This window comes from Mya arenaria, chromosome 6 (assembly GCF_026914265.1).
Source record: "Mya arenaria isolate MELC-2E11 chromosome 6, ASM2691426v1".
In the NCBI taxonomy this organism is placed as follows: Eukaryota; Metazoa; Mollusca; class Bivalvia; order Myida; family Myidae; genus Mya; species Mya arenaria.
This window is the reverse complement of record NC_069127.1, coordinates 61515834-61539908: the sequence shown is the minus strand read 5'-3', so window position 1 is coordinate 61539908 and position 24075 is coordinate 61515834. Positions and strand designations below refer to the sequence as shown.

At 33.3% G+C, this 24075-nt stretch overlaps 1 protein-coding gene across 3 annotated transcripts; it reads right to left on the bottom strand.

Moving 5' to 3' along the window:
- Positions 1-1895: 1895 nt before the first annotated feature.
- On the bottom strand, positions 1896-23811 carry LOC128239320 (plexin-B-like). 3 transcript variants are annotated; one of them, XM_052955922.1, is made up of 23 exons: positions 22726-23811; positions 22446-22545; positions 21214-21426; positions 18747-18872; positions 18139-18239; positions 17227-17347; positions 16762-16942; positions 15094-15190; positions 14753-14846; positions 14232-14381; positions 13769-13888; positions 11553-11637; positions 11228-11403; positions 10637-10794; positions 9615-9717; positions 9210-9361; positions 8568-8738; positions 7744-7843; positions 7303-7439; positions 6764-6899; positions 6151-6312; positions 4950-5040; positions 1896-4084 (listed from the first exon to the last, which is right to left on the bottom strand). In XM_052955922.1, exons 1-23 carry the CDS (start codon positions 23664-23666, stop codon positions 3999-4001), a joined length of 3801 nt encoding a protein of 1266 aa, XP_052811882.1. In that variant the 5' UTR covers positions 23667-23811; the 3' UTR covers positions 1896-3998. The 3 variants fall into 3 exon arrangements, with proteins under 3 accessions (XP_052811882.1, XP_052811883.1, XP_052811884.1); XM_052955923.1 differs by having other exon boundaries at positions 21214-21412; positions 22726-22903; XM_052955924.1 differs by having other exon boundaries at positions 21214-21352; positions 22726-22903.
- Positions 23812-24075: the final 264 nt, after the last annotated feature.

The window sequence follows — 24075 nt, the reverse complement described above, 5'->3', positions numbered from 1 at the left end:
CGTAAATTGAGCAAATATGTTCCGGCAAAACCTATTTGCTACAAAAGAGCAAGATAAGTTTAAATCAGCAATCTAAAAATCTATTGGCATTGATAGTCAACAATATAGTCTTTATCTGTTTCGTTTGGTCTAAAGATAGATATGTAAGATATTCAGTAGAAGTTAATGTAATGTATCCAAACATTTAGACATTTGAATCATTTTAACGATGTCTATAAATGTTATTTTTTTCTTTGATAACTATGGAAATATGCATTGGAAGTAGTGTGTGTCTTTACAGTAATGTCGTTATATTTTTTGCGTGGTGTTATATTATATACATTTAGCGTGCTTACCACCTATAGATATTTTGTCTGTATTTATGTTTGAACATGAGCACACCTTTGTCTGTGTTACGCATTATTATTATTTCTTCAAGTAAATAATAAATATTATATGTTTGGCATGTAATGGAATGAAATATAAAACATAAAATAATGAATGTATTTATTAGATCTGTGGTTAAACATCATAATGGTAATACGAGGCATAGGATTGGGTATTTGTGCGAAAAAGATTGGGTTTCCTTTGGGATAATTTTGTATTAAATTAGTCATTCGACGCTCAGATGGTATAAACAAAACAAATTTCAAAATTGATTAAATGCTTGGGCTCTTGATGCCACTACATGAAATGTTTGTTGAATACATCCTTTCTGAACGTTGTATCATGCAATTTTATCAGTTTGGTATTTTTTATTTCCATGTCAGTGTAAGTGATGCTGAGTCTGAGAGCAGACACACCAGTGGTTCTTGACATTTAAAGACTGCTATGTATCAACATTAAAAACAGTGGGGCGAGGTGCTTCAGCTGGCACATTTTTTGTAAACATTTGCAACGTATGCGAGTTAATCTTTGTTTAAGGTATCCGGTCTGTGGTACACCTATAGCTGTTTTCATTTTGTTCATATTATTTTCATTAAGGTATATGATAAATTATTTATGTGCATGTACTGGAAGGAAATAGTACACATAATATGCATGTTAGTAGGTTTGTATTATCATTTGCGCTCCTTTAAATCAATGATAATAAGTGGTCCAACAAATGAAATCTACCGCATGTATGCTGAAATCTAACGTTCAATGAGCCAAGAAGTATGTGTCTCAAGCTAGTTTCCCTACGTAAATTGGTTCCATTTCTGCTCCAATGAAAACATTGTAGAAGAGAGATCATTTGAAGGCACAAAATGCATCGGAAGTATGAAAACAACAGTCTCAGTTTCATAAAGGATGTCAGACATATTAAATGCAACATTGCCAAAATATTAATTGACGAATCGTATTCATTACTGAAAATGTGTGCATCAAAATCGTTCGCCCTGTGTTCTGCTTTTCACACAGTCGTTGCTTCACATCAGTCCTACTCAGTGTTTTCCGATACAAAACCGAAGTTTATTGGTATTAAAAGCGAGGAAGCCGGATGAAAGACCTTACACAGTGTTTTTCTTCACCATATCATTAAGGCCATTCCTGTTCAAAAGACGTTATATGATAAAACTATGATGATATACTATTAGAGCAATCGATTAGTGATTACGATTTCCACTTATCAGAAGATGATGCATTGACATTCACTTTAAACGAGCCTGTTTTATATGTTGCAGATTCAAGACATGCTTATCTTAGCTTTCAGATCTTTAGTAAACATTATTGAAGGGTAAGATGCGTCTAGTGACATGGGTGATTTGCCTCACACCTCGGTTGGTTCGATCCAAAGCAGGGGAACATTTTATTCGCCAATAAAATGGAAACAATACTTGTTTCTGCCCAGAAAACAGACCCGACAGGTGTTTTTATAACCTTTCTTCTGTCTTCACAATCGAGTTATAAAGTAATAAAATAAATAATAAATAAAGCGTTATACAATCTTTTATTACCCAAGTCTAAGTAGGTTAGTAGTTTTGCATATCCTCAAAGTATAGCAAATTCAGTTGTAAGAACGAAAATAATAACATAAACAAAGTATAAAGGTGATAATGGATTCAGTATAAGATAACATTTGATATATCCGAGTGAAAACCAAAACTGATATTAACTGCAATAAATGGCGACCTTATAAAAACCGTGAAAGTATCAATTTCATATCACACTGTTTGAAAAACTGATGTATCAAGTCATTTATATATATTCTCAAAAATTAGATCGACTAAGCGCTACTTTGTCTCTAAGAAACATAACTGAATTGCTTCCATTATAGATGAAAAGTATGTACAGGGACTATAAACACGTTTTGAGTCAGTCAGAGGCCAAATATTTGTATTTAGGATATTTAAAGTTGCCTTGCTTTTAATTGTATGATTGCCCTGCATACTTGTGTGAAGAATCAAGTCAACGGGTTGCACATTTGTTTAGATAAAGTCAAAAAAGCCAATGTGCTTAAAATCTTTAAGACATTCAAGGGCCTTAAATTGTATTTAGGAACATATGATGTAGTTTGAATTTTTTAATTGATGTCCGTGAACAACTGTGTGAATTCAAATAAATAAACGGTATATGACTCATCAACCTAACTTGCAACAACACTTTCTTAAGCTCATTCCGACATTCATATTATTTTTGTTCAACATTTTCGGTTGATCACTGACCACCTTTTGTTAGCTATAGCAATCAAGACACCTTTCAAATATAGTTGGTTATGTTCTTTTTTTACAATGCATACATATAACATCCTGAAAAGAATTTGGAATTCTTCATCAGTTTAATGGAGCATTAAGCAACATGTACATCACAGATGAGACGCTTAAAAAAGGATATAATCACAGAAGGTAATTAAAAAATATGTATACACAAAAACATGGAAACTACAAGGATTAACACAATACTATACATTACTCTCAAAAGTACAATCAAAAGTACAGTAATATATATGTCAATTCCTAAACCTGTTCAGAGGAACAAGCAAAGTGCCCAAAAGGCACTGAAAGAGAGACACAAAATGTGCAAACACCCATTCGGAACTCCTCGGCAATTTTTTTATCGAAAAAGACTTCGGATGTATGCCGGTACATCAGTAGAAGTAGTCCGTATTTTTTTTTTATTATATCATTAATTAAATGTAGTAATTTAGCTTGTTTTTATTGATCTTAGTTTAAATTGATTGCAAGTGCAGTGTATTATTGCAAACATAATTAAGATTCCCAAAAGTAGAGTCATTAAGTTGAACTGCTAATATAAAATTACTACGTGATCTAGGTTCTCTACTTGCAGCGGACTTAAACATATGTAAATCGTCCATATACAACCGAGGTTGTTTTCGATAAAAATGGCCGAGGAGCTCCGAATGGCAAACACCACAAACTGATATCATATTCTTCAAATAGCTGTTTAAATACATGGCCAAGCCATTATTAAGCTATCATCGTAATATTACAACACATACTATATAATATTAATATAAAAACAAACGAGATAAAACTAATTCTAGGATAGTGCCGTAGTTGGAGAAAGTTTATGTGGCAAGGCGGTGGAATTTATCGGGTGAGCTTAAGGGGGACCCGATGCTTTCCGTAGCAGAGCCAGATATAAAAATCCATCCACGGCACTAACCTATTTATTATGTCACCTTTTTATAACAACATAAGAAATTACCATAAAACGGGTTAATACTGAATTGGATAAAAAAAAATAGAGTGGAAACAAAACTATAATAACTAGAGTAGTTCATATGCATTAATGAGTATACTTCATGTATATACATGAAATAAAAAGAAGTCGGTTTTCGCGGTCATGTGACCAATTGACTGTAGATAAACACAGCGTGGTCAACAAACCTAATAAAGCAACCTTTACATGACACCTTGTTTTTGGATCGATTTGTATGCAAATAACAGGATAAAATATCTTGTTTACGTGCTCAAATCGCTTAAGGGTTAAGACTTCTCTCTCTTCTAGCATTATACAGTTTATGCAGTAAAAGTACAACAGAAATAGCATTGTATAACATATTTCACTGTTTCCTGTTAAAACACTCTATTCTTCGATTTAAAATAAAATGCAATAACCGACAACACAAAGACAAAAATCATTCCTGCGCCTACAAGTCCACCTGAAAAATAGTGAATCACAAAAAGGGAGGTAAATACAACAGTTTAGTTATATCCTTTAAACAATTAGTCTTCGATATATAACATATATTGTGTTTGTCTGTTTTTAAGTTGCTATATGGACGAGCACAAGGGTCAATATTTACACCTCAACTTCCATTCCTTAAATGAACTGCCTTTCGGCAATTGCGTTTATCAATCGATGAACGCAATATCTTCGGATTTGTTCGGATAGCAATTAATGGCATAACAATTAACATGAAAACTATTGATCTTGTTATTGTTTGTATTATGCCAGAAGGTCCCGTAAAATATAAATCAACATTTTAGAAAGTGTTATTTTATTATATTTTAAATGTATTGCTGCCATAAGTGTTTCAATTTAACGTTTAAAAGTAACTTCAAGTGGTTGATCTTTTCCTGCGTTATTGTGACGTCATTTGAAAAAATGTTTCCGGTTACAGTCGGGTGGTTATATTTACAGAATGGGTAAGAAAGGTTTACTGAAAGTTTTTTTTAAATAAAATGAAGTATTTTTTTTAACATTTATTGAATGAAATTATGAACTAATGGTGTAAATATAAGTAATGAATTGCGGGGTTGGTGTCATTATCGGGGATATCCTTCGGACTTCACACACTTTGACCAGCCCGATTGCGTTCATACCCCGATAATGACAACAACCCCGCAATTCATTCCTTAAATAATTCAAGTACGAGCATGTTTGAATGCGCAAGGATTAACCGAAACAGACATTCAACAATTACATATTACAGGAATATTAAAATATCGTAACCAATATTCAATAAACATCGGTGTTACCGCCTTGGAACAAGATCATACATACTCACTAGCTTTTGTGCTTACCTATAAGTTGAATGTTCTTGCAATCGGTATTTGGCTCGGAACTTCCATACCCCATCTTACCGACCTCTCGTTCTAGAAATCCAATGCGTACCTGTGAATAAATAAGTTTAACAAAACATCATTTGTATTTATGAAAGGTTGGAATAATACATATCGTTATGGACGAAAAAAAAGTAACCAAATGTAATCTAGTTGAATCAATGTCATTGAAGATATCTAAGCTACTTTATGTTTAAGCAATGAATTTTAGTATGACGTCTGGCCCCAATTTCTCGAAACTTCTTAAGTTCCTTATAACAGGATTAAGCTAAACTCACTATTCTTGTTGTTCTATAATATGGGTCATATTTACTTCTTTAAGAGTTTTTAGAAATTATACAAGAAAAATCTGTATGCTTATTAGAAGAAACCATTTTTCATTTATCAAAATCCATTATTAGTATGTATTTTGGCTAATTGAAATAAGCAACTTAAGCCTGTTAAGCTTAAGAAGTTTCGAGAAAATTGGGCCAGGTATAGACAACGCGTATTAAATGTAAAATGCTGCGTTTTTGGTTAAGACGATACATACTAAATGTAAAAAGGAGCATTTCGGATTAGACAATAGGTTATGAATGTTATAAAACTGCATTTTGATTTAGATAGTACATAATGAATGCCATAAACACATTTTTGATTTAGTCAAAATACATAATGAATGTTATAAAATCGCACTTTGGTTTAGACAATTCATAATAAATGCTATGAAAATGCACTTTGGTTAAGACTTATGAATGCTTTAAAATTGCACTTTGGTTAAGACAATACATAATGCACGCTATGAAAATGCACTTTGGTTAAGAATAATGAATGTTACAAAATTGCACTTTGGTTAAGACAATACATAATGAATGTTATAAAATTGCTCTCTGGTTAAGACAATACATAATGAACGTTTTGCTGCATTTTCTTTTAGTCAATACATAATGAATGTAATAAACTGCTTTTGGGCTAAGACGACTCGTAAATTTATGTTATTAACAACTTTTTGTTTAGACCACACGTAAGGATGAAATAACTATACTATGATTAAAGCACTGCTTCGGACAATGCGTAGTGCAGTACAATCTTCTTTAACTTGAAATGCGTAATAAGAGTCATTACCTGTCTGTTTCAACAATGCGTTATGTTTGTAACAAACAATAGCGGATGTTGCCTTTACCTTGATTGTAAACAACGTTTGTCCGGCAACGTTACACTTGGGTGCACTAGTGGGAGGGTTACATATGATCCGGTTGTGCTCCAGAGTGGTTACATTGCATTCTTCACAATCAACGAAAACTTGAACGTCTTCCGCGCTGGCAGCCACGTTCAAATGATCGCCCTTGAATAATTTTTCATTCGAAAGCTTTATTACGCATTGTACTAATTCGTTATATAGTTTATACATGCACTTGCGTATAGCGCGTAATGTATTGTAATAATATGTTATATATTTCATCAATACACATGTATATACCACAATATTATTGTAATACTACCTTATATAGTATTCATCCATATACCACGAAATGTATTGTGATAATATGTGAATACATATTTAATTGTATATGCATGTATATACCGCCAAATGTATTGTAAGTATATGTTAATATATAGTTTTTCCTTATGCATATAGCGCCAAATGTATTTTAATTCTTGAAATGAAACAAACTGTAATATATATATATATATATATATATATATATATATATATATATATATATATATATATATATATATATATATATATATATACCAAATTAATAAAAAAGTAATGTATTGTTTAAACACACTTTTATAATGAGTACTTGAAAGTTGCGCTGAGTCTCGGTGAAATTGTCAATTGTTGGATCAGGATAGTATCGAATGACAGATATGTTGGCCGGCAAATTCTTGACTGAATCCACATCGTCCATGGTAAAGCTAACCCTGTAACATAATTGAGACGCGTTAAAAAGCATAGTTTGCACGAACAAAAATCCATATAGCCCATGCCGTCCATACTAATAATACTAAGCCTATGGCATATTCCTCAAATGTTAGTGAATATGGAAAGCCATAACTGACGCATACAACTAGGTCGAATATGTTTCTCTGAATCAATATATCTGTGCATTTCATAAGCGTTTGGGTTTGACAAAAGCTCCATTTATAAAATGAAGTTTATGCATCTATGATTAACTTATATCAGAAGGTGTTGTAATGTGTCCATTTATCCACAGTATCGATGTTAAAACTTTTGTATGTTTATCTAACAAATGGTTTATAGAATACAATTGAATGACGTATGTAATCATTGAATTCTATAAAGGAAGTTCCAGGAAAAACTTACTCCATGCTTCTCGGTACTTCGGATGATCGGTTTGCTCGAGGTCTAGACTCTCGGGAAGAAAAGATTGGACTTCTACATGTTAAATATCCATTAAACTTACTGTCCGCGAGGTCATCTGGTTTTCCACGTATGCACGACTAGAATTGAAAAAAAAATTGACATTTATACTCAAAATAAAAAAAATCAAAATATTATGTTTTTAATAAACTATCATAGCTGTAATTGTATCATTTTAGTATAAATTGAACATATATATCACAGACATTCCAAATACCGTCGGTCCACCGGCCATAACCAGTAAAATACAGGCTCGACCTGTGTTAATTACAAGTCCGTCGGTCCGACTGTCAGGTTTAAATGTGTCAGAACATAATTACACTTATTGTAAAACTATAAAAGAATCTAAAAACAACGTGTACTATCCAACGCTAATGCATTAACCATTTCAACAGAAGTCATTCCGTCACTGGTTTGGGCCTTCAGCTTCGGTGTTTGTACGGATAACAGGTTCAGACCAGTCACTGTTAAAACTCTTCCTCCGCTGTGTAAAGAAGTGATGCAATTATTAATATAATATTAATATTATTTGTCAATGAAATAATAGTTTACACTTGTTTATATAGTTATATAAAAACTCGCTTCTGTATAGCAATATTATTCCTGTTTTATCCGCTAATTTATGGAAAGAACAAGTCGAACACGACAAACAATTTGGTCAGAGTTTGTCTTGCTACACATGTCTGTCTTTCTATATATATTTGTCTTGCTACACATATTTGTCTTGCTACACATGTTTGTCTTGCTACACATATTTGTCTTGCTACACATGTTTGTCTTGCTACACATGTTTGTCTTGCTACACAAATTTGTCTTGCTACACATGTTTGTCTTGCTACACATGTTTGTCTTGCTACACATGTTTGTCTTGCTACACATATTTGTCTTGCTACACATATTTGTCTTGCTACACATGTCTGTCTTTCTATATATATTTGTCTTGCTACACATATTTGTCTTGCTACACATGTTTGTCTTGCTACACATGCTTGTTTTGCCATTGTGAATATGTGCATGTTAGAATTGGCCATGATTATTTGTTTGCACGTCGCCAACAATACAATGGCTGTAACAACACAGTGTACCTCGACTTTTATGTTGGAGAGAAAAAATGACTGGATAAAGTATATAAAGCAAGACTGGGTACGTATATATCCATTAACCGCTCAAGCGGCATTCATTTGGATAAACGAAGTTCAAACGTATACCTTTCAAAACTCTTTCTTGGCTGAATATTCCAAACTACTGGGTCGGGAACATACGTGAAGTTGACTCCTTCTACCGCCTGATTATCGAAAACCATGGAAACTGTAGCATTCGTCTGGGTGGTTGAATTAAATTTTACTGTCCTACATTCTGCCATATTTGGCTTTATGAACCTGGCATAAACAGTAAACTAATAAGATATAATGGCTGCAGATAAAATAAGGTACCAAAATGTTTCTTGGATACTAGCACTCGCAAAACAATGCTCTTTTCTGCTAGCTACGTCAGCATTAAGACCGACCTCAGCAGACGCTTTAATAACAGCAGCCACTATAAGCCTAGCAGCCACAGTCCCCCGCCCGTCAGCAGCCACTTAATATTTGACTGCCACTTTATAGTTGGCACATGTACAGCCTGAAAGACTCATATATACTACACCTGACAACAATTCCTCAGTAGTCTGCAATAATGCAAATAAGTAAAGATGTTAATGAATTTTACACAATTATTTCTGAGAGACCTTAGCAAATTTTAATCTTTTCAGAGGTTCATGACAATTAACCATCATGCCAATTAAATTATATAAAAAAGAAATTCGATCAAACGATAATGATTTCAACTTCAAAATGTTAATTGGTACGTACGCAGGTACTGTAACCAGTCCGCAGAGTTGTTCCCCAATCTGTATGGTCCTCTCCCAACCTGTGTCAAGATGCTCTCCATAAATTGTAACATTTGTACCGCCAGAAAAAGGCCCGTAATTAGGGAAAATCCTTGTTATTCTAGGAATCTGAAACTGTGTATTGATGACGATGCAAAGTAATTTTTTCCAAAGTTGCACATGTTTTGGTGTTCTATTACTACCTTTTCATTGAATATCTATGTTTTTAGAATTAATGGATGTAAGTGCTTTGATACACAGCCGACTTTAGTTATTGAGGATTATATACTGTTGCAAATAGAAGATATTTTCTATGCTTTATTCACGTAAATATTTATTGACGTTATTTCCAAGTTGTAACATAATTTTTTGTATAAAATAGACATACATTAAAGCTGTATTTTTCATACACCACTGGATTGTGTCCTGATATATTCACTATCACATTTTCTGTTGTTTCTCTTTCACTTGGTCCAAGTTTACACGTTATTCTAAAAATTACAAATACATTACACTCAACATTAAGAAACCACATACTAATTAATCATTCATATCCTTAGTTTTTACACTCATTAGACCAGTACAAAAATTGCAAACCTAACACTATAATCTTGATCTGCTTGAAGGAATTGTAAAGTCGATATTGGGATAAGGACAGGTCCACGGACATATGCACGCTTAAAGGCACCACGAACTGTATGTCGACCTTATTTGTTTTGGTTGCACGAGGCTTCTGTATCACTTCTTATTTACCGTCTTACTAATAGCGAAACAAGTCGACAAAAGGAAGAAAGTTTTCGACAGTATGCTCAAGTTACCTTTAGAATATTAACATACACATGCAAATATAAGAATTAAACACCAAAAGTGTTTAAATGTTTCTAAAAACATTGTTTAGTCCTCTGTCACTTTGTTGTAGTGGTAATAGTCCGCTGCAAACTGAAAGGGCTCCGGTTTGATCTGCCAGTGCAACATCTGTCTTTTTTTAATCTTATTTTAGTTAATATTTTATTGAATTAAATCAATATAACAACATATTACATTTTAATGTTTGTTTCAGTTTTCAGAATTGATTTTCATTTATAAACATCAAAATAGCAGCTTATGTGCCTAAAACATTTAAGTTCTTAGTTTAGATTACGATCAAATATTTAGAGACCTTATTATATATTTGAAACATATGTTCATGACATTGTATCTAACAGTATTTAACCATATTGTAAGAAAGACCCTTTCGGTTCTAATTGATTGAAATTGTATTTTACTTGTATTGAAACTGCAATACTGACCCAATACATTGGCAACGACTTCAGTTGTATTTTATTTCTAATTATTTGATCTATATATTAAACGATCAGAGAATAAAATACTAAATTACATATACATGTAGCTTTTAAGTTGTATACCGACCTTGTTGATATGTTTACAACATTGGCATTGTACATGGTATCACATGAGATGTTTCCGACACTAACAGCATTCAGTGTTTCGTTGGGATGGGACCCAAGATTATAACCCTCGACAGTAATGGGCGTGATGGCATTGATATGGGAAGAAAGTGGATATACCTGTAACATAGGTTATAAATGACCGAATCTCCGCCTAAGTTCCAGTAACCTCCTCCAATATCTCTTAAAGCGGTCAACATTTCACAAAATTAATAAACACCGATGGTATTGTTAAAAAACTTTGGAAAAGACACGGAATCAGCAAAAACACTTTTCATTTACAATGAAATAATTTCTTTTTAAACCCATAAGGAACCGGTGGAATTCGAAATCTGACAAAACCCATAACAAATGTCAAATAATAATCAAACCGCCAACTCTGTTTAATTCATATTGAAATCATTAGTAAGAGAATTACACACGAAATCGGTCTAAATCGTAGTTGTTTATTTCCTTTTTCAAATATGCCTATGCGACTGTTCATATTTATATAAGATTACAACAAAGAGCAATGACTTTTTGTAGTCTGCCTAAATGGTTAAATTTCAAATACCTTTGTGATAACTGGGTCAGGGCACATGGTTCCTGCCGCTGCACAAGGCTCTCCCGCGTAGATACACTTCCCATTGCACCATTGGCATCTTAAATATGGCTGGTAGTATTTAAAACTTTCACATTGTCCACAGTTGGTTGGTGGGTAGATCAGAGAACCGCATTGATAAAACACAACTGAAAAAATGAAAATGAATTTTCACAAAAAACACCTATACTTACAGACTTAAATAAAAAAGGTACACTATAAATAATACAATAAAATATTGTGCAAGGTTCCTTAAAGAATGGTTATAATTAAGCATCATTAACTTATCATAGTGTACCTTTAAATGATGGGCCGTCAAGCTGTTTTGACTGAAGATCAACATGAAGACTTGAAGCGGAGTCCAGATTCCATGGCATGCCTCCCTAGTTAATGAAATGATACTTCAGTAATTACAAGTATTCATTTTAATTGTTCTACCAGCATTTATTTCAATTTATAACACAAACATTATTTGTCATTGGCAGGTAGGTGTCCACGCTGAGTCGGATTTAACGGAAATTTATTAAATGCTTTCTAGTGATTTAAGGAGATTTATCAGTGAAATAAAAAATACTGTTTCTAACAGTGAAAATATAATTTGATAGTTTTTACTGTTTTGGTAAATTAGCATTCTTTTACTTATTAACCGAACGGCAGTGCGTTCAGTGCTGTAACATAATTTCAACGATTTGTTCCCACTTTCCAAACCGCTAATTTTCTCAATTACAAATAATCACCAATTATCTCTTCGCACCTCAAACCCAAATAGTTTCTTTAATTTTATATTGATGAAAAACAAATTGTCACCAAAATAATTCAGAACTGATTGCAAATATTCCAAAAACAATACTGATGAGTCCTTATTAATGAAATTAACACATTTATGATAATTAGCAGCTGGAAACTAAGAAAACGGGTCAATAACTGTAAGTCAATGTTTAACAGTATAGAAAGAGGGTCAGTTTTCCTTTGCATCCTTTTAGACGGATCCCTGAACTAGTGGTAACACACTTGACCGTCAATCCAGGTAACTCGGGCACGATTTTCCGACGCACCACTTAACAAATACTAGTCGTCTTTTTGGACGTTAACGTGCGGGCCCCTGTGACAGTGCTTTACACTGGTGCACGTTAAGAACCAGCTCTATCCAGGGTTTCATTCTGTCTGTGCACTATGCTCCAAAAATCATAAAATTACTAAGAATCTTATCGGAGCACTCGCCTAATGTGCAAGGCCTGAGTACGAGTATAAATAAGCGTACACACTACCAACTTTGCATTCATAACCACCTAACATGGCAAACGTGCTAGTAAGTACACGGTTCATGGAGATTAACAGAGGCGATCAGGCTCTAGTTCTAAATGGCTACATATACAGCCTGAAAACCAGAAAACGGGAGAGTCGCTTATGGAACTATGTGAGAAATGCAATGCGAAAAATCAACACCAGCACTTCAATGGAATGGTGGAAAGCAGCGGCCAAGGAAGCGGGTCCATCGTAAGTTTAAGCAAAGGCTCATCAGCTGAGAACTGGCGAATGAGACAAGATCACAAGTAAAACTAAAGTGAATGTGTATGAATTAATTTTAATAAAGAGTTGAATTATGTGTTGATATATGTTTAAATTTTATATCAGTCAAAACATTTATTATAAATATTGCAATATGTGCCATTTATTTAAACCTTTAAAATGTATTATTGAAACGTAATTAAATGTATAATAAACAAAATGTATAAAATATAATTAAATGTAGCTATATTGTGCTATGTATTTATATTCATCACTTAAATCCAATCCTTGTTATTCTATAGTTTTCTTCATAATATAGTACATTATTGTATTATTAATTATACTCGTTATTGTGAATTGCAGATAAAAATTAGCTCTGTATTTGTGTTATTTTATGAAATTTAAAAACAACTTTCTACAAGAAAGAGACGCAACTTTTTGCAGCGCAGTATAGGAATTTTCGCCAATTATCTCCTATCAATTCTATTGTTACAAAAGACAATACGAGCCTCGACCTCACTTTCTTTAGGAATACTTAGCGGTTCAGAAAGTGGGGCCACACCAATTTCAACAACGTCGTCACATTTGCATACAATTTGGCGCGCTTTTCCGAAAAACTAAAATTAACGTTCAATTTATGTTATTTTAAGGCAAATAATAAATCAAAATACAATATTGTTTGTGTTAGTGGAAGATCGCAATATATTTCACTTGATGAATACCAAAAGCAAAATGCCACTCGTGAACTATACCTTTTGGTGAAATATATTACGATCTTACATTCGATCAAACTAGTACACTCTTTGTATTATTTTCCTAAAACATATACCGAATGTGCTACATTTCATGTGCCATTTTGCGTTAAAATATTAAAGCAATTTGGCCCGTGTTTGTAATAAGAATCAATGCTTTGGATGGGTTCAAAGAAATTGTTTTAAATATTTAATTTATCTATGAAAACTATTCTTGACCTCATAACATAATGTTAATGTTATTATTTTTCACCTTTAAGTTTGTGATGTGACACATTATCTCCGAATCATTCATTCTTGTGGCTGCAAATTTTTCTTCGCCGTTTTTCTCCGAGTGTTTCACAGAACACTGGTAATTTGCGGAACCATTAGTCTGAATTAAAAAAAATATATATATATAATTAGTTATTTATTAGTGTTATGTATATCAAATAATAAAAACGTGTAAGGGAAGTATCATAATTAATATTCCTATTATTAATACCAGTATTTCGATCAACAGACTAGCTACGAAAATTCAACACGTTCTAAAAACTAAATTTTGTATCTTCAAGTATTTTTTATATCTATACACCAATTTGTGGGATTAAATAGTTATATTGCTCTAGGAAATATTTAATATCAATAGTTAAATATTGACCAATTATTGAAAACATGTAAATAGTGCGTAATGCAGTGTTTATAACATTCATTTGAGTAAGAATGTTCTTTTGTACCTCAATAAAGTTCACGCCCTTAACAGTAATATTGTAGCTTTCCTCAATTGCTAAATGTGCATCACCGTGACCATTTAGCACGTTTTGAGGAGAAACGGTGTAGTCTGTAACATGTGGACAACTGCTTCTCTCCCTGATCTCTACGGAACTCTGAAAGAAGGTAACTTGAATCTAATTGTAGCTAGATGTCTTATTGCAACAATACAGACTGTAGTAATGAAATAGTCCCTAGAATTCATTTATTTAACATAGACGTCATTGAATATAAAAAGCCCTTATTCTGTAGCACAAATGAAAATCCTAAATTAAAAACACGGATTCACTGCTATCGTCAAACTTGTATTGCACTTACAAGGATCACTCATTTTATCGCATATTTCTTATTCTGTATTATTTTATTTGATCGTTAAGCATACGCTCAAAACTCGACACATTTAAATGTTACCTTAACATCATTAACTTTCGTAGATGACATGTTTCTTTTACAAGAAGTAAAATCATTTGAAAATATCATGTGTAACCTCATTTCCATTGCATGAGTTGTTTTCTTTGATACAACGTCCCTGCAAAGGACACCATGCACATGTCCATCGACTGAAACTGCACTTGCGACACCTTTAACACAACAAACAAATAGCATATATATAAATGCCGCTCAAGAATCATTCGTAGATATTTCGAAGGATAACTCCAGACGTTTTCTAGCTTATTTTATTGTTAAACTGTATGATTTCATAGGTAGTTGTACTAGTAAGAGATGGTGATTAGAATCAACAGAATAAGAAAGTTTCCGACACTATTTAACTTCTTGTCCAATTTATTCTTATCATATGAATTTTAACAAATATAAGGTAAACAATACCTTGTAAATGTTTCACATTGAAACACAGTTAACTCCCCTCTCATTACAGCCACAGAAGAAACGTTTGTGAAGAGTAGGACAGACACACTGGCGGTACCTACAAATAGAAATTGCCATGCAAATGCATTGACCAGAATATACATACTGACCGATATTCATATTGTTATGACATTTACTCGTTTCTCATACCATAAATATGTAAATGCTATATATAGGGAATATTATGTTAGTCGGTTGATCTGTGGTGATGTTTCACTTCGAGCTGCTTGTGGAAGAATCCGTATCGCACGAGACCGAACCAAAGGTCGAGTGCGATACGGATTCTCCACAAGCAACGAGAAGTGATACATCACCACGGATCAGCCGACGAATATTATTTTCCTTTTATTATATACCTTCAAACTATTTCTGATTAAAAACAGCAAACTTTGTTAGCGTTTTAATTTCATCGAATCCACAAACACGTAAACACTAAACAAAATAGTACCAAGTATACATGTACAATACAAAATATGAATGGCGTATGAATATAAATAATTCACGCGACTCTGTGTGACGTCACTTATGAATTGCCTAAAGCGAAAGTAAACGTCAGCCATTTTGAATCAAGTAAACGGTTACACTGTTGAGCCAGTAAATGTGAGTTTTATTCATGGAATCATTCACTTTAAGGGCACTCAATCACTGTTACTATCGATTACACGAATCCGTCTACGTTTGTTTTTCTGTGACGATATGACGTAGTGGTTGATAGTGATGTTACGTTTGAGTAGCCGAGCATTTTGAAGGATTTGTCCCGAGAAAGTGTTTGTGGAAATTACTTCGGACATATGGTTTGCGATATTGGATTGTATTGCGGTGGACATGTCATCCAAAAGAGCCGTTACTGCCAACGATGAGGTTTGTCTGGCAATATTTGTATTTTGATTGTTTGGAATTTCTGATAGATTGACTGACATTTCTTCCTGCATTTCCAATGATGCAATTGCATAATTGTTGACACTTTGAACATGTGCGATCGAAACAAGTAGTACCGGTCTAGTGTGTAATACAAAAACAGAAAGCTGCAGTGTGTTATGCGGGATTTTTGGTCCGATCATTTGTATTTTTCAATTAAAAAATGCTATATTTTTGACAGAATGTTTAGAGGTATAGATAAAAAGTTACACGCGAACGTTTGCTCAATAATACTATAGAAACTACAGGACGAGGCGTTTTAACGATGATTTCGACCATAGTACAAAATAGACTGATTACACCATTCGGAGCTCCTAGGATATTTTTTATCGAAAACTACCTCGGATGTATGCCGGTACATCAATAGAAGTAGTTCGTAAATTTTATTATTTTATATATTGAATTATATCATTAATTAAATGTAGTGTTTAAGAGTTGTATCTATTGATCTAAGTTTAAATTGATTAACAGTGAAGTGTATTATTGCAAACATATTTAAGATTCCGAAGAGTTAAGTCATAAAGTTTAACTGCTAAAAAAATTATTACGCGATCTACTTGCAGCGGACTTAAACATACCGCTTTTTGATTATGTAAACCGTCCAAATACATCACAGGTTGTTTTTGATAAAATAGCCGAGGAGCTCCGAATGTGATTACAGAATTTGATTAAATTATTAGGATTATTTATACTATGTATATATGTTCAAACCTTCGATGTAATGTTCTAGTTTGGTCCAGTCTGGCAAGCTACACGTAACTGTTACCTCGTCGCCCCTTGCTACCCCCGGAACACTGCTATTCATCAGTATAGTCTTGTTGTCGACCAAGCTTTCAAACTGGCATCTCAACTCTAGTCCAATGCTCATGTTATGGGACAAGGTAAGTGTCAGCTGCAAGAATAAGTCATTTAACACGTTTAAACACTTTTCTCTCAAATCGGCAATGAACTAAAATAACGCATCTTTAATAAAATCATTTTGGAACAATTGCTTTTAAGATTAGATGAAGGAAGGAAGATCTGTATTGATTGTAGTAGAACAAAATATCAATGTACACGCTACTCAAGTTTGTTCTTTATACATTACACAAACTCGAATTAAGTACGGAGAGACAAGACTATACATTTCAATCTGAAATTAGTTTCAAATAAGCAATATGTGACACATCAAACCACCTCAGTCGATTCATCTGTTCTTATCGCGTTAGGACTTGTTTGGTTTATGTGTGGACAAACTCTTGCTAAGCCTTCAGCCAATATCCATTCTGAATTTGAACACTCTATTGTGGTCGTACATCTGAAAAAAAATATGAAACATGAAACATCTCGAGGTAAATTGAGGTTTACAGATTATATACGCTACTTCAACTTTATTTAAAAATTAAATACTAGAAAAATGTTAAAGTTGATATATATCCGCACGTGCACTGATGTATTGAAAACTGTGATTTGCACTTACTACATTTAACTTTTTTTATATATTACTTCTTTTAACATCACTCTTTACTTAAGTAATAAGGAGATGAATGTTAAATTGTCGACGTTTAAAACGAATGTGGTTTAATTTAAGGCATACGTTTTTATAAGTATTCATGTCTTCGAGTTTTTAATTACTTAACCTTGCAAAAAATTTTTTTTAAATATTTACACCTCAACTTCCATTCCTTAAATGAACTTCCTTTCCGCAATTGCGTTTATCAATTGATGAACGCAACATCTTCGGATATGTTTGGATCGCAATTCAACGCATAACAATATACATGAAAAGTATTGATCTTGTTATTGTTTGTATTGTGTCAGCAAGTCCCGCGAAATATAAATCAACAAGAAAGTGTTAATTGATTATATTTTAAATGTATTATTGCCATAAGTGTTTCAATTTTACGTTTAAAAGGATTGCAAGTTGTTGATCATTTCCAGCGTTATTGTGACCTCATTTGAAAAAATAATTAACTATTTGTGTAAATATAAGTGATAAATTGCGGGTTGATATCATTATCGGGGACTCCACACACTTTGACCAGCCAAATTGCGTTCATACCCCGGTAATGACATCAATCCCGCAATTCATTCCTTGAATGAAAATACCTATTATCCAAAAGACACCATCCGCAGAAGAGTTCCCTGCTTGCCATGCATTTGTCACAAGTTGAAAACTTGGAACAGTCCGCTAACTCTATCTTTCTTACCTGCATGATATCAACAGTAATAGTGCTAAAATGGTGAAAACACAAATTAATAGGGTTAAGTTGGTCACCAAATCCTAGTAAAATCGTTCGATTTAATATGGCGTTTAATACAAATTGCAACGCTCTAAATGAATACCAGTAAATTAATACGCAGTGAACACGTGCATTTATTTGTCAAGATTTCGCATGTGAATAGTAAAGTTCTCCATGTCAATATTCAACAAACTCCAAAAATGGTACTCGTATTTCATTTAATACCGCGAATACCGCATGCCAATGGGGTTAATTCCTTATGTTTTCAAATTTTGTTTTGCTCCTCTTCGAGTAAGGTCTTCATCGCGTAGCAACAGTGCAAAATATGGCTATGTATTTCACTGGTCCGTAAGGCTAACACCATATGTCGACCCCTTCTCAAGGCACAGACCAAAAAAGATCCTAACACACATTCGTGACAATTATATGTCCAGAAATACGCGTGAGCAGGCTGTGAGAAACCAAATTACTTACCACATTTTCCGAAAATGCATACATTGTGTATCCATGCACGAACATGTCTGGCAGTACTGCGTGGCCACTATCAACAACAGCTTTCCAGGGCAAGACTTCAGCCTCTTCTCGTGGAAACACCAGGGCCTGGAGGTAGGAGTTACATCTAGTAACATTAAAATTTAAAATGTATATTTTTCTGAAGTAAATAAATTTATAGGGGACAGTCAAACATAATATCATTTGGAAATATAGTGGGAACTACAGGGGCAAGTCCAAGAGCAGACAAAAACCGAAAACTCTGTTTAGCGGCACAAGTCTAAAACCCAACATTTACTCAGCGAGAGGCATACGACTTAACAAAACATATTTACGAACATCAAAACGATCATACTATAAAACTCTTTGTTTTTGTTCATTTGAACTACAGGATTTTTTCATATAAGATTCAATTAAGCCTAGACTAATGATTTCATACTTAGGATGTATTAAGTGCTTCCTAAATATTTCAAGAATGTCATTCATTTTATTTATTTCACAACAGGAACTTGTTATGTAATTAAATGTTATGTTTAATATCAGAAAGTAGTACTTATTTGTTGACATAAGGATGTACTTAAATGTTTTATTTTTCTACTTAAAATGTTCTAAATATTTAGTTTGTTACAATACTGAGGTCCTGGTTACAGCGTAAACAGTAGTTATACTAAAATTAAATGAGGATTACAGAACTTTAATTATTTGATATTTTATTTAGGCTATAATTCACTTTATCTCCAAGTCAAAAAGAATCAAAGCACTGAACGTGCTGAAACAGCGATTGTTTGGACAATCATGCATGCAACCTAAATGAAAAAGAATGAGATGACGAGAGGATGAAACAAACATGGTGGCAGGTAGACAGCAAAAACAGTTTGACAGTAACGTACATTCTGTTGACATGTATAAACTAGCACTAAACTATTGATGGATTTATTTCCGCAAACATCGAATTTACATATATAGTGTATTAAAAAACAAAGCTGATAGTTGTCCTTCAATGACTTGATCGTACCTCTTAAATTGACACTAGTATTTAAAATTCATACATACAAATGTATAACAAAATTGTAACCGTGTATTTAATAGCTGAAAACGCACAGATATCAATTGACTGGTAATCGAGTGCTGAAAGATTTACATTGATCACTATCAACTCGTTAGGAAGAAATACCGTGTTTTCTGCATTCTTCTCTCATAATAAACACGGTGTCCTTCATAAGAATCATTGTTCTCGATATTTATTAATACTTTTCAGTATATTAAAACAATAGTATTTATTGATGCACATCTTATTTGGGAGTAAGAGCGCATCTTTAGGCTTGCACTGTTGCTCGGGGTTCATTTCTTCGTTAACAGTGGATGTTGGTATCCGGTCGTTGAGTACTTGTAATTAATTGATCAGTTTGTATGCTATGTTTTGGCTTTATTCTTCATTGTTTTCAAGTTGATGCGTGCTCTGATGCGGGTTATATATTTTAATTTAGCAATTATTGATAAATGATGGGACAAGCGTGCAGTTATGTCCATTCTAACTAATCTAAGCCCCCAGTAGACTCGGGTTCCAGTTGACTCCTGTTTCCCTGACTGTTCCAAGGCGGTAATCCCATCATTTAATGGTGAAACAAATTTGATGAAGGTACGGTTTGTTTGTTGTGTTAGTATTTGTGCATGTGATATAGATTTGGTTTGGGTGTTTGTATTTATGTTTGTGATGTTAATTTGTTTATGTCTACAGTTTATAGTCGTCTTGCCTTGTGCCGCTAAACAGGGTTTAGTTTTGGATTTTCGACTACTGGGCTTGTCCTTATATTTTTCATTGTTTTATTAATAATGAGGATAAGGAATAACGTGATCTATAGGATGATATCAAACCTTACCAAAGTGTGTTCCTTCTTCGTAACTATAAAGTCAATCGTACCGTATATCACTGCATTTAAACAAACCACAACACCAGTTTTAAGACGTCTACGGTCCAAATAATATTTTTGCCAATCTTGCTTGCAATTTTTACAATGGCGAGAAAATGTCGGAAGTAAACATTATAAGCTTTGTTTGATAAATCACTTCAAAAAAGCTGTAAAAATATTGAATGGTTATATAAAATGTTTGATTTAATATAAGAAACATAACACACCATTTCAAGGCATATGACTTTAAGAGTACCGGCCATTCAGCCCCCAAAGGTATTATTATTATTATTATTATCATTATCAATATTAAAATTATGGCCAAACCAGATAGCGATTTCTTGTGTACGCAAAATTAGGCGCAAACGAAATGTGATTGTGTTGACACTGTGACAATTGTGAAATGTTGTAGGTAGAGCTTGTCACGATTGTAAGTAAAACATATATCATGCATTTAGCCGAGCCTTCTTTCTCATCCCGCCGTACCATAAAGTGTGCATTTTATGTTAATATGTATTCAATAACCTATATGTACTCACCTTAATTATTTCTCCCTGAGCTGTCCCTAAAAGAGCAAGCACACGTCCGCGGACAGACACCAATGCGAGGGCAGTTACAACCGTGTGATTCAGCCGTACACTGACATTCATCTGCAGGGCCGTATCACCAATCACGTTACTGAAGGTAACGTATCCTTCTTCGTTACATAAGAAGAAGTCATCAGTGGCGTTGATTCCGCTGAGATTGAGAGGCTTATAAAAACATAAAAAGTATTTTATGAATACCAAAATTGTCGAAAACCACAGTTAATGCATTTCGATACGTTTATGCATAGATGGAGGGTAACGGAATGGATACGACGATGTAAACTAATTAATTTGGAAACAAATATAGTTTTATTCGATAAAAATTTCAAACGAAGCCTACATCCGTTCAGATAAACTATGGAAAGTTTAAATTTTAGAAATTTAAAAACAAATATTTACAATAAAAATAACAAAGGTATTATACAATTTAAACGCATTCACTCCATCCTTTTGTGACTGTTTTGATTTGCATTTATTTTACATTTGCTATACTAAATGGAAATTCCAAAAAAAAAAAAAAAAAAAAAAAAAAAAAAAAGTTCATTATCCTTTTAACTGGTTTAACCATGTGAGATATGGTTTGAAACATATCAACCGGTAAATTGAACGCGAATTTGAAAATGACAGTAACAAATTGTGTTATAATTATCATCGGTCCGTTGCTAACTTACCCAGTGCCATTAAACGGGGTTTATATTTTAACTTCGGCTACTGAGATTGTTTCTGTAGTTTTTTACATAAGTATTTATATGCATTTACATGCAATCAATGTGTTTCATGTTATAATAGTTATATTCAAACAGTTAGAGGAAAACGGAAGAGGAAGTACAATCAAAATAAAGATAATCAAATCCGTACAGTCATAGAGAAAAAAATGAAATGAATAACATTTTTACTGACAACTTGGTTTATTTTTTATCTTTAAAAAAAAACACGATGTTAATAGTTTCTGGTATCAATTGGACGTAATTAGCATATATTTACTTGGGTTATTGTTAACATTTTCGCGGTATGAAATGTTATAAAATAACATTGTATATATTTTATACATTGATTCGGACAACGCTTATACAGTCTTAATTACCTTGGTATTTGTGTTCAATTTGTGAGTAATTGATCGAACATGTGACTTATTATAAATAGAAAATATGTGTTATGTACATCTTTTAAACATGTTTACTTACATGTCCAGTACATGGTCTCTTCCAATAATTGAAGTAGTCGTAAACACCGGATGGCAGTTGAAGAGTTGTATTGTAGCATCGTTTAATATTGACTGCCAAACTGTCAAACATATTAAAGACATTTAGCTTAAGTGTTGTTGACAATAAAAGCCACACATTAACAAATACGGCGCATGTTATTTGTACGCCCAGCAGAACACAATTTGAGTTGATATGAAATATTAAAATTAAAATATTTGTTTTTAAAAGTGTTTGTAAATTATAAATAATTCACACATACCTTGATTTGATCTCCGAGAATAGGTATGCACAAACGACCGAATGTCCTCCATGGGTAAATGTTGCAACAATTAAACATTTTTCTGTATAGCATGTTTTTTCAACAGCCTGCAAGTAATTGAAGTCCCCACATTTTAGTTGCATATCTACATACGATCTCGGGGCGGAATCTGTATACTTCTGACAAACATTTGCAACTCTGCTGAGAGTAGAGTTATCTGTCTTATTTCGTTGTATGCTGAAAAATAGTCGGTGATTATCAATAGCTAACCCTTTAACATAAGTTTCTGTTATCAGTAGTATGTCACCGGCAGTCGTAAACCGTGGTCCATATCTTCTTGTTTCAAAGTCCTCAAACCAAAATATCCCGAATCTGTCACAGCGGGTATTAAGTTGATTGTTTTCATGTGGGCATCCAACAAACACATACGTTTTATTATCAAATTCAGCAACAAATGCCACGGCAGCACTATTGTTTATGGAGGGTTCAAAACCTTTTGTCCAGTCAGAGATGTTTCGAAGGTATCGTATATGACAAAATCTGTAACTGCTACCGCACGTAATCACTTCGTCCGGTCCATACGGTATCACGATATTGGTAATATCGTCAATTTTGTACTCGCCGTTCACAACATCATTTGGTCCAGTTTTCACTTTATCAATCTCAGATAGGTCAAGAAAATGATTAGCTGTATCTAGGTGGTAAATGTAATTTTTGCCCGTCAAATAAAGTGACGTTCCGTTTTCCGCCATAAACATATGATTTAAACTAAGATTTTTAAAAATGTCTTTCATAAGGATAGTGCTGCTTGCAATATGAACATGAGCACCCTGCAGTCCACGTTCACTCACAATTATCGCTAAAAGTCCCAATAAGATGTTCATGTTTGATGTTTCTCTGTTCTTTATACTATTACAGAAAAAGTCACAATCAATCCGCATCAAATACACTTTTTTAAAAATCCGCGGTAAGAAAGCATTACAATCTATACTTAATTTCAGCACGGTTTAAAAGTTTAACACCTGGATAAGTGATATTGCATGAAAACAAATATTCCGAATCAAACGTTATATCATCAATTTAGGGTTTTAATGCTTTGTACACATAAGACCTTAAAAATAAAACTTATTTTGCACATACTTACAAAAAGTAATGAGCCTTCTTAAGATTTGATCAACAATGTCCTGGTTTATAATTATTAGCAATGATTTAAAGATGCATTCTTACTTCCAAATAATATTTACCGCAATTAATAAAATTGATTTAATTTACCGAAAATGATGAAAAATGTCGAAAACAATGGTTATTGTAAAGGATACTGTGTTTCTACCTTGTTAGACGATAGTAGAT

What these genes read in the sequence shown, in the direction of transcription:
- LOC128239320 (XM_052955922.1), bottom strand. Translation starts at nt 23,666, where the DNA reads ATGCGGATTGATTGTGACTTTTTCTGTAATAGTATAAAGAACAGAGAA. An exon ending in GGACTGGTTACAGTACCTGC is followed by an intron (nt 8,739 to 9,209) that starts GTACGTACCAAT and finishes TGTTTATGCCAG; the next exon opens with GTTCATAAAGCCAAATATGG. An exon ending in CCAAGAAAGAGTTTTGAAAG is followed by an intron (nt 7,844 to 8,567) that starts GTATACGTTTGA and finishes TTCTTTACACAG; the next exon opens with CGGAGGAAGAGTTTTAACAG.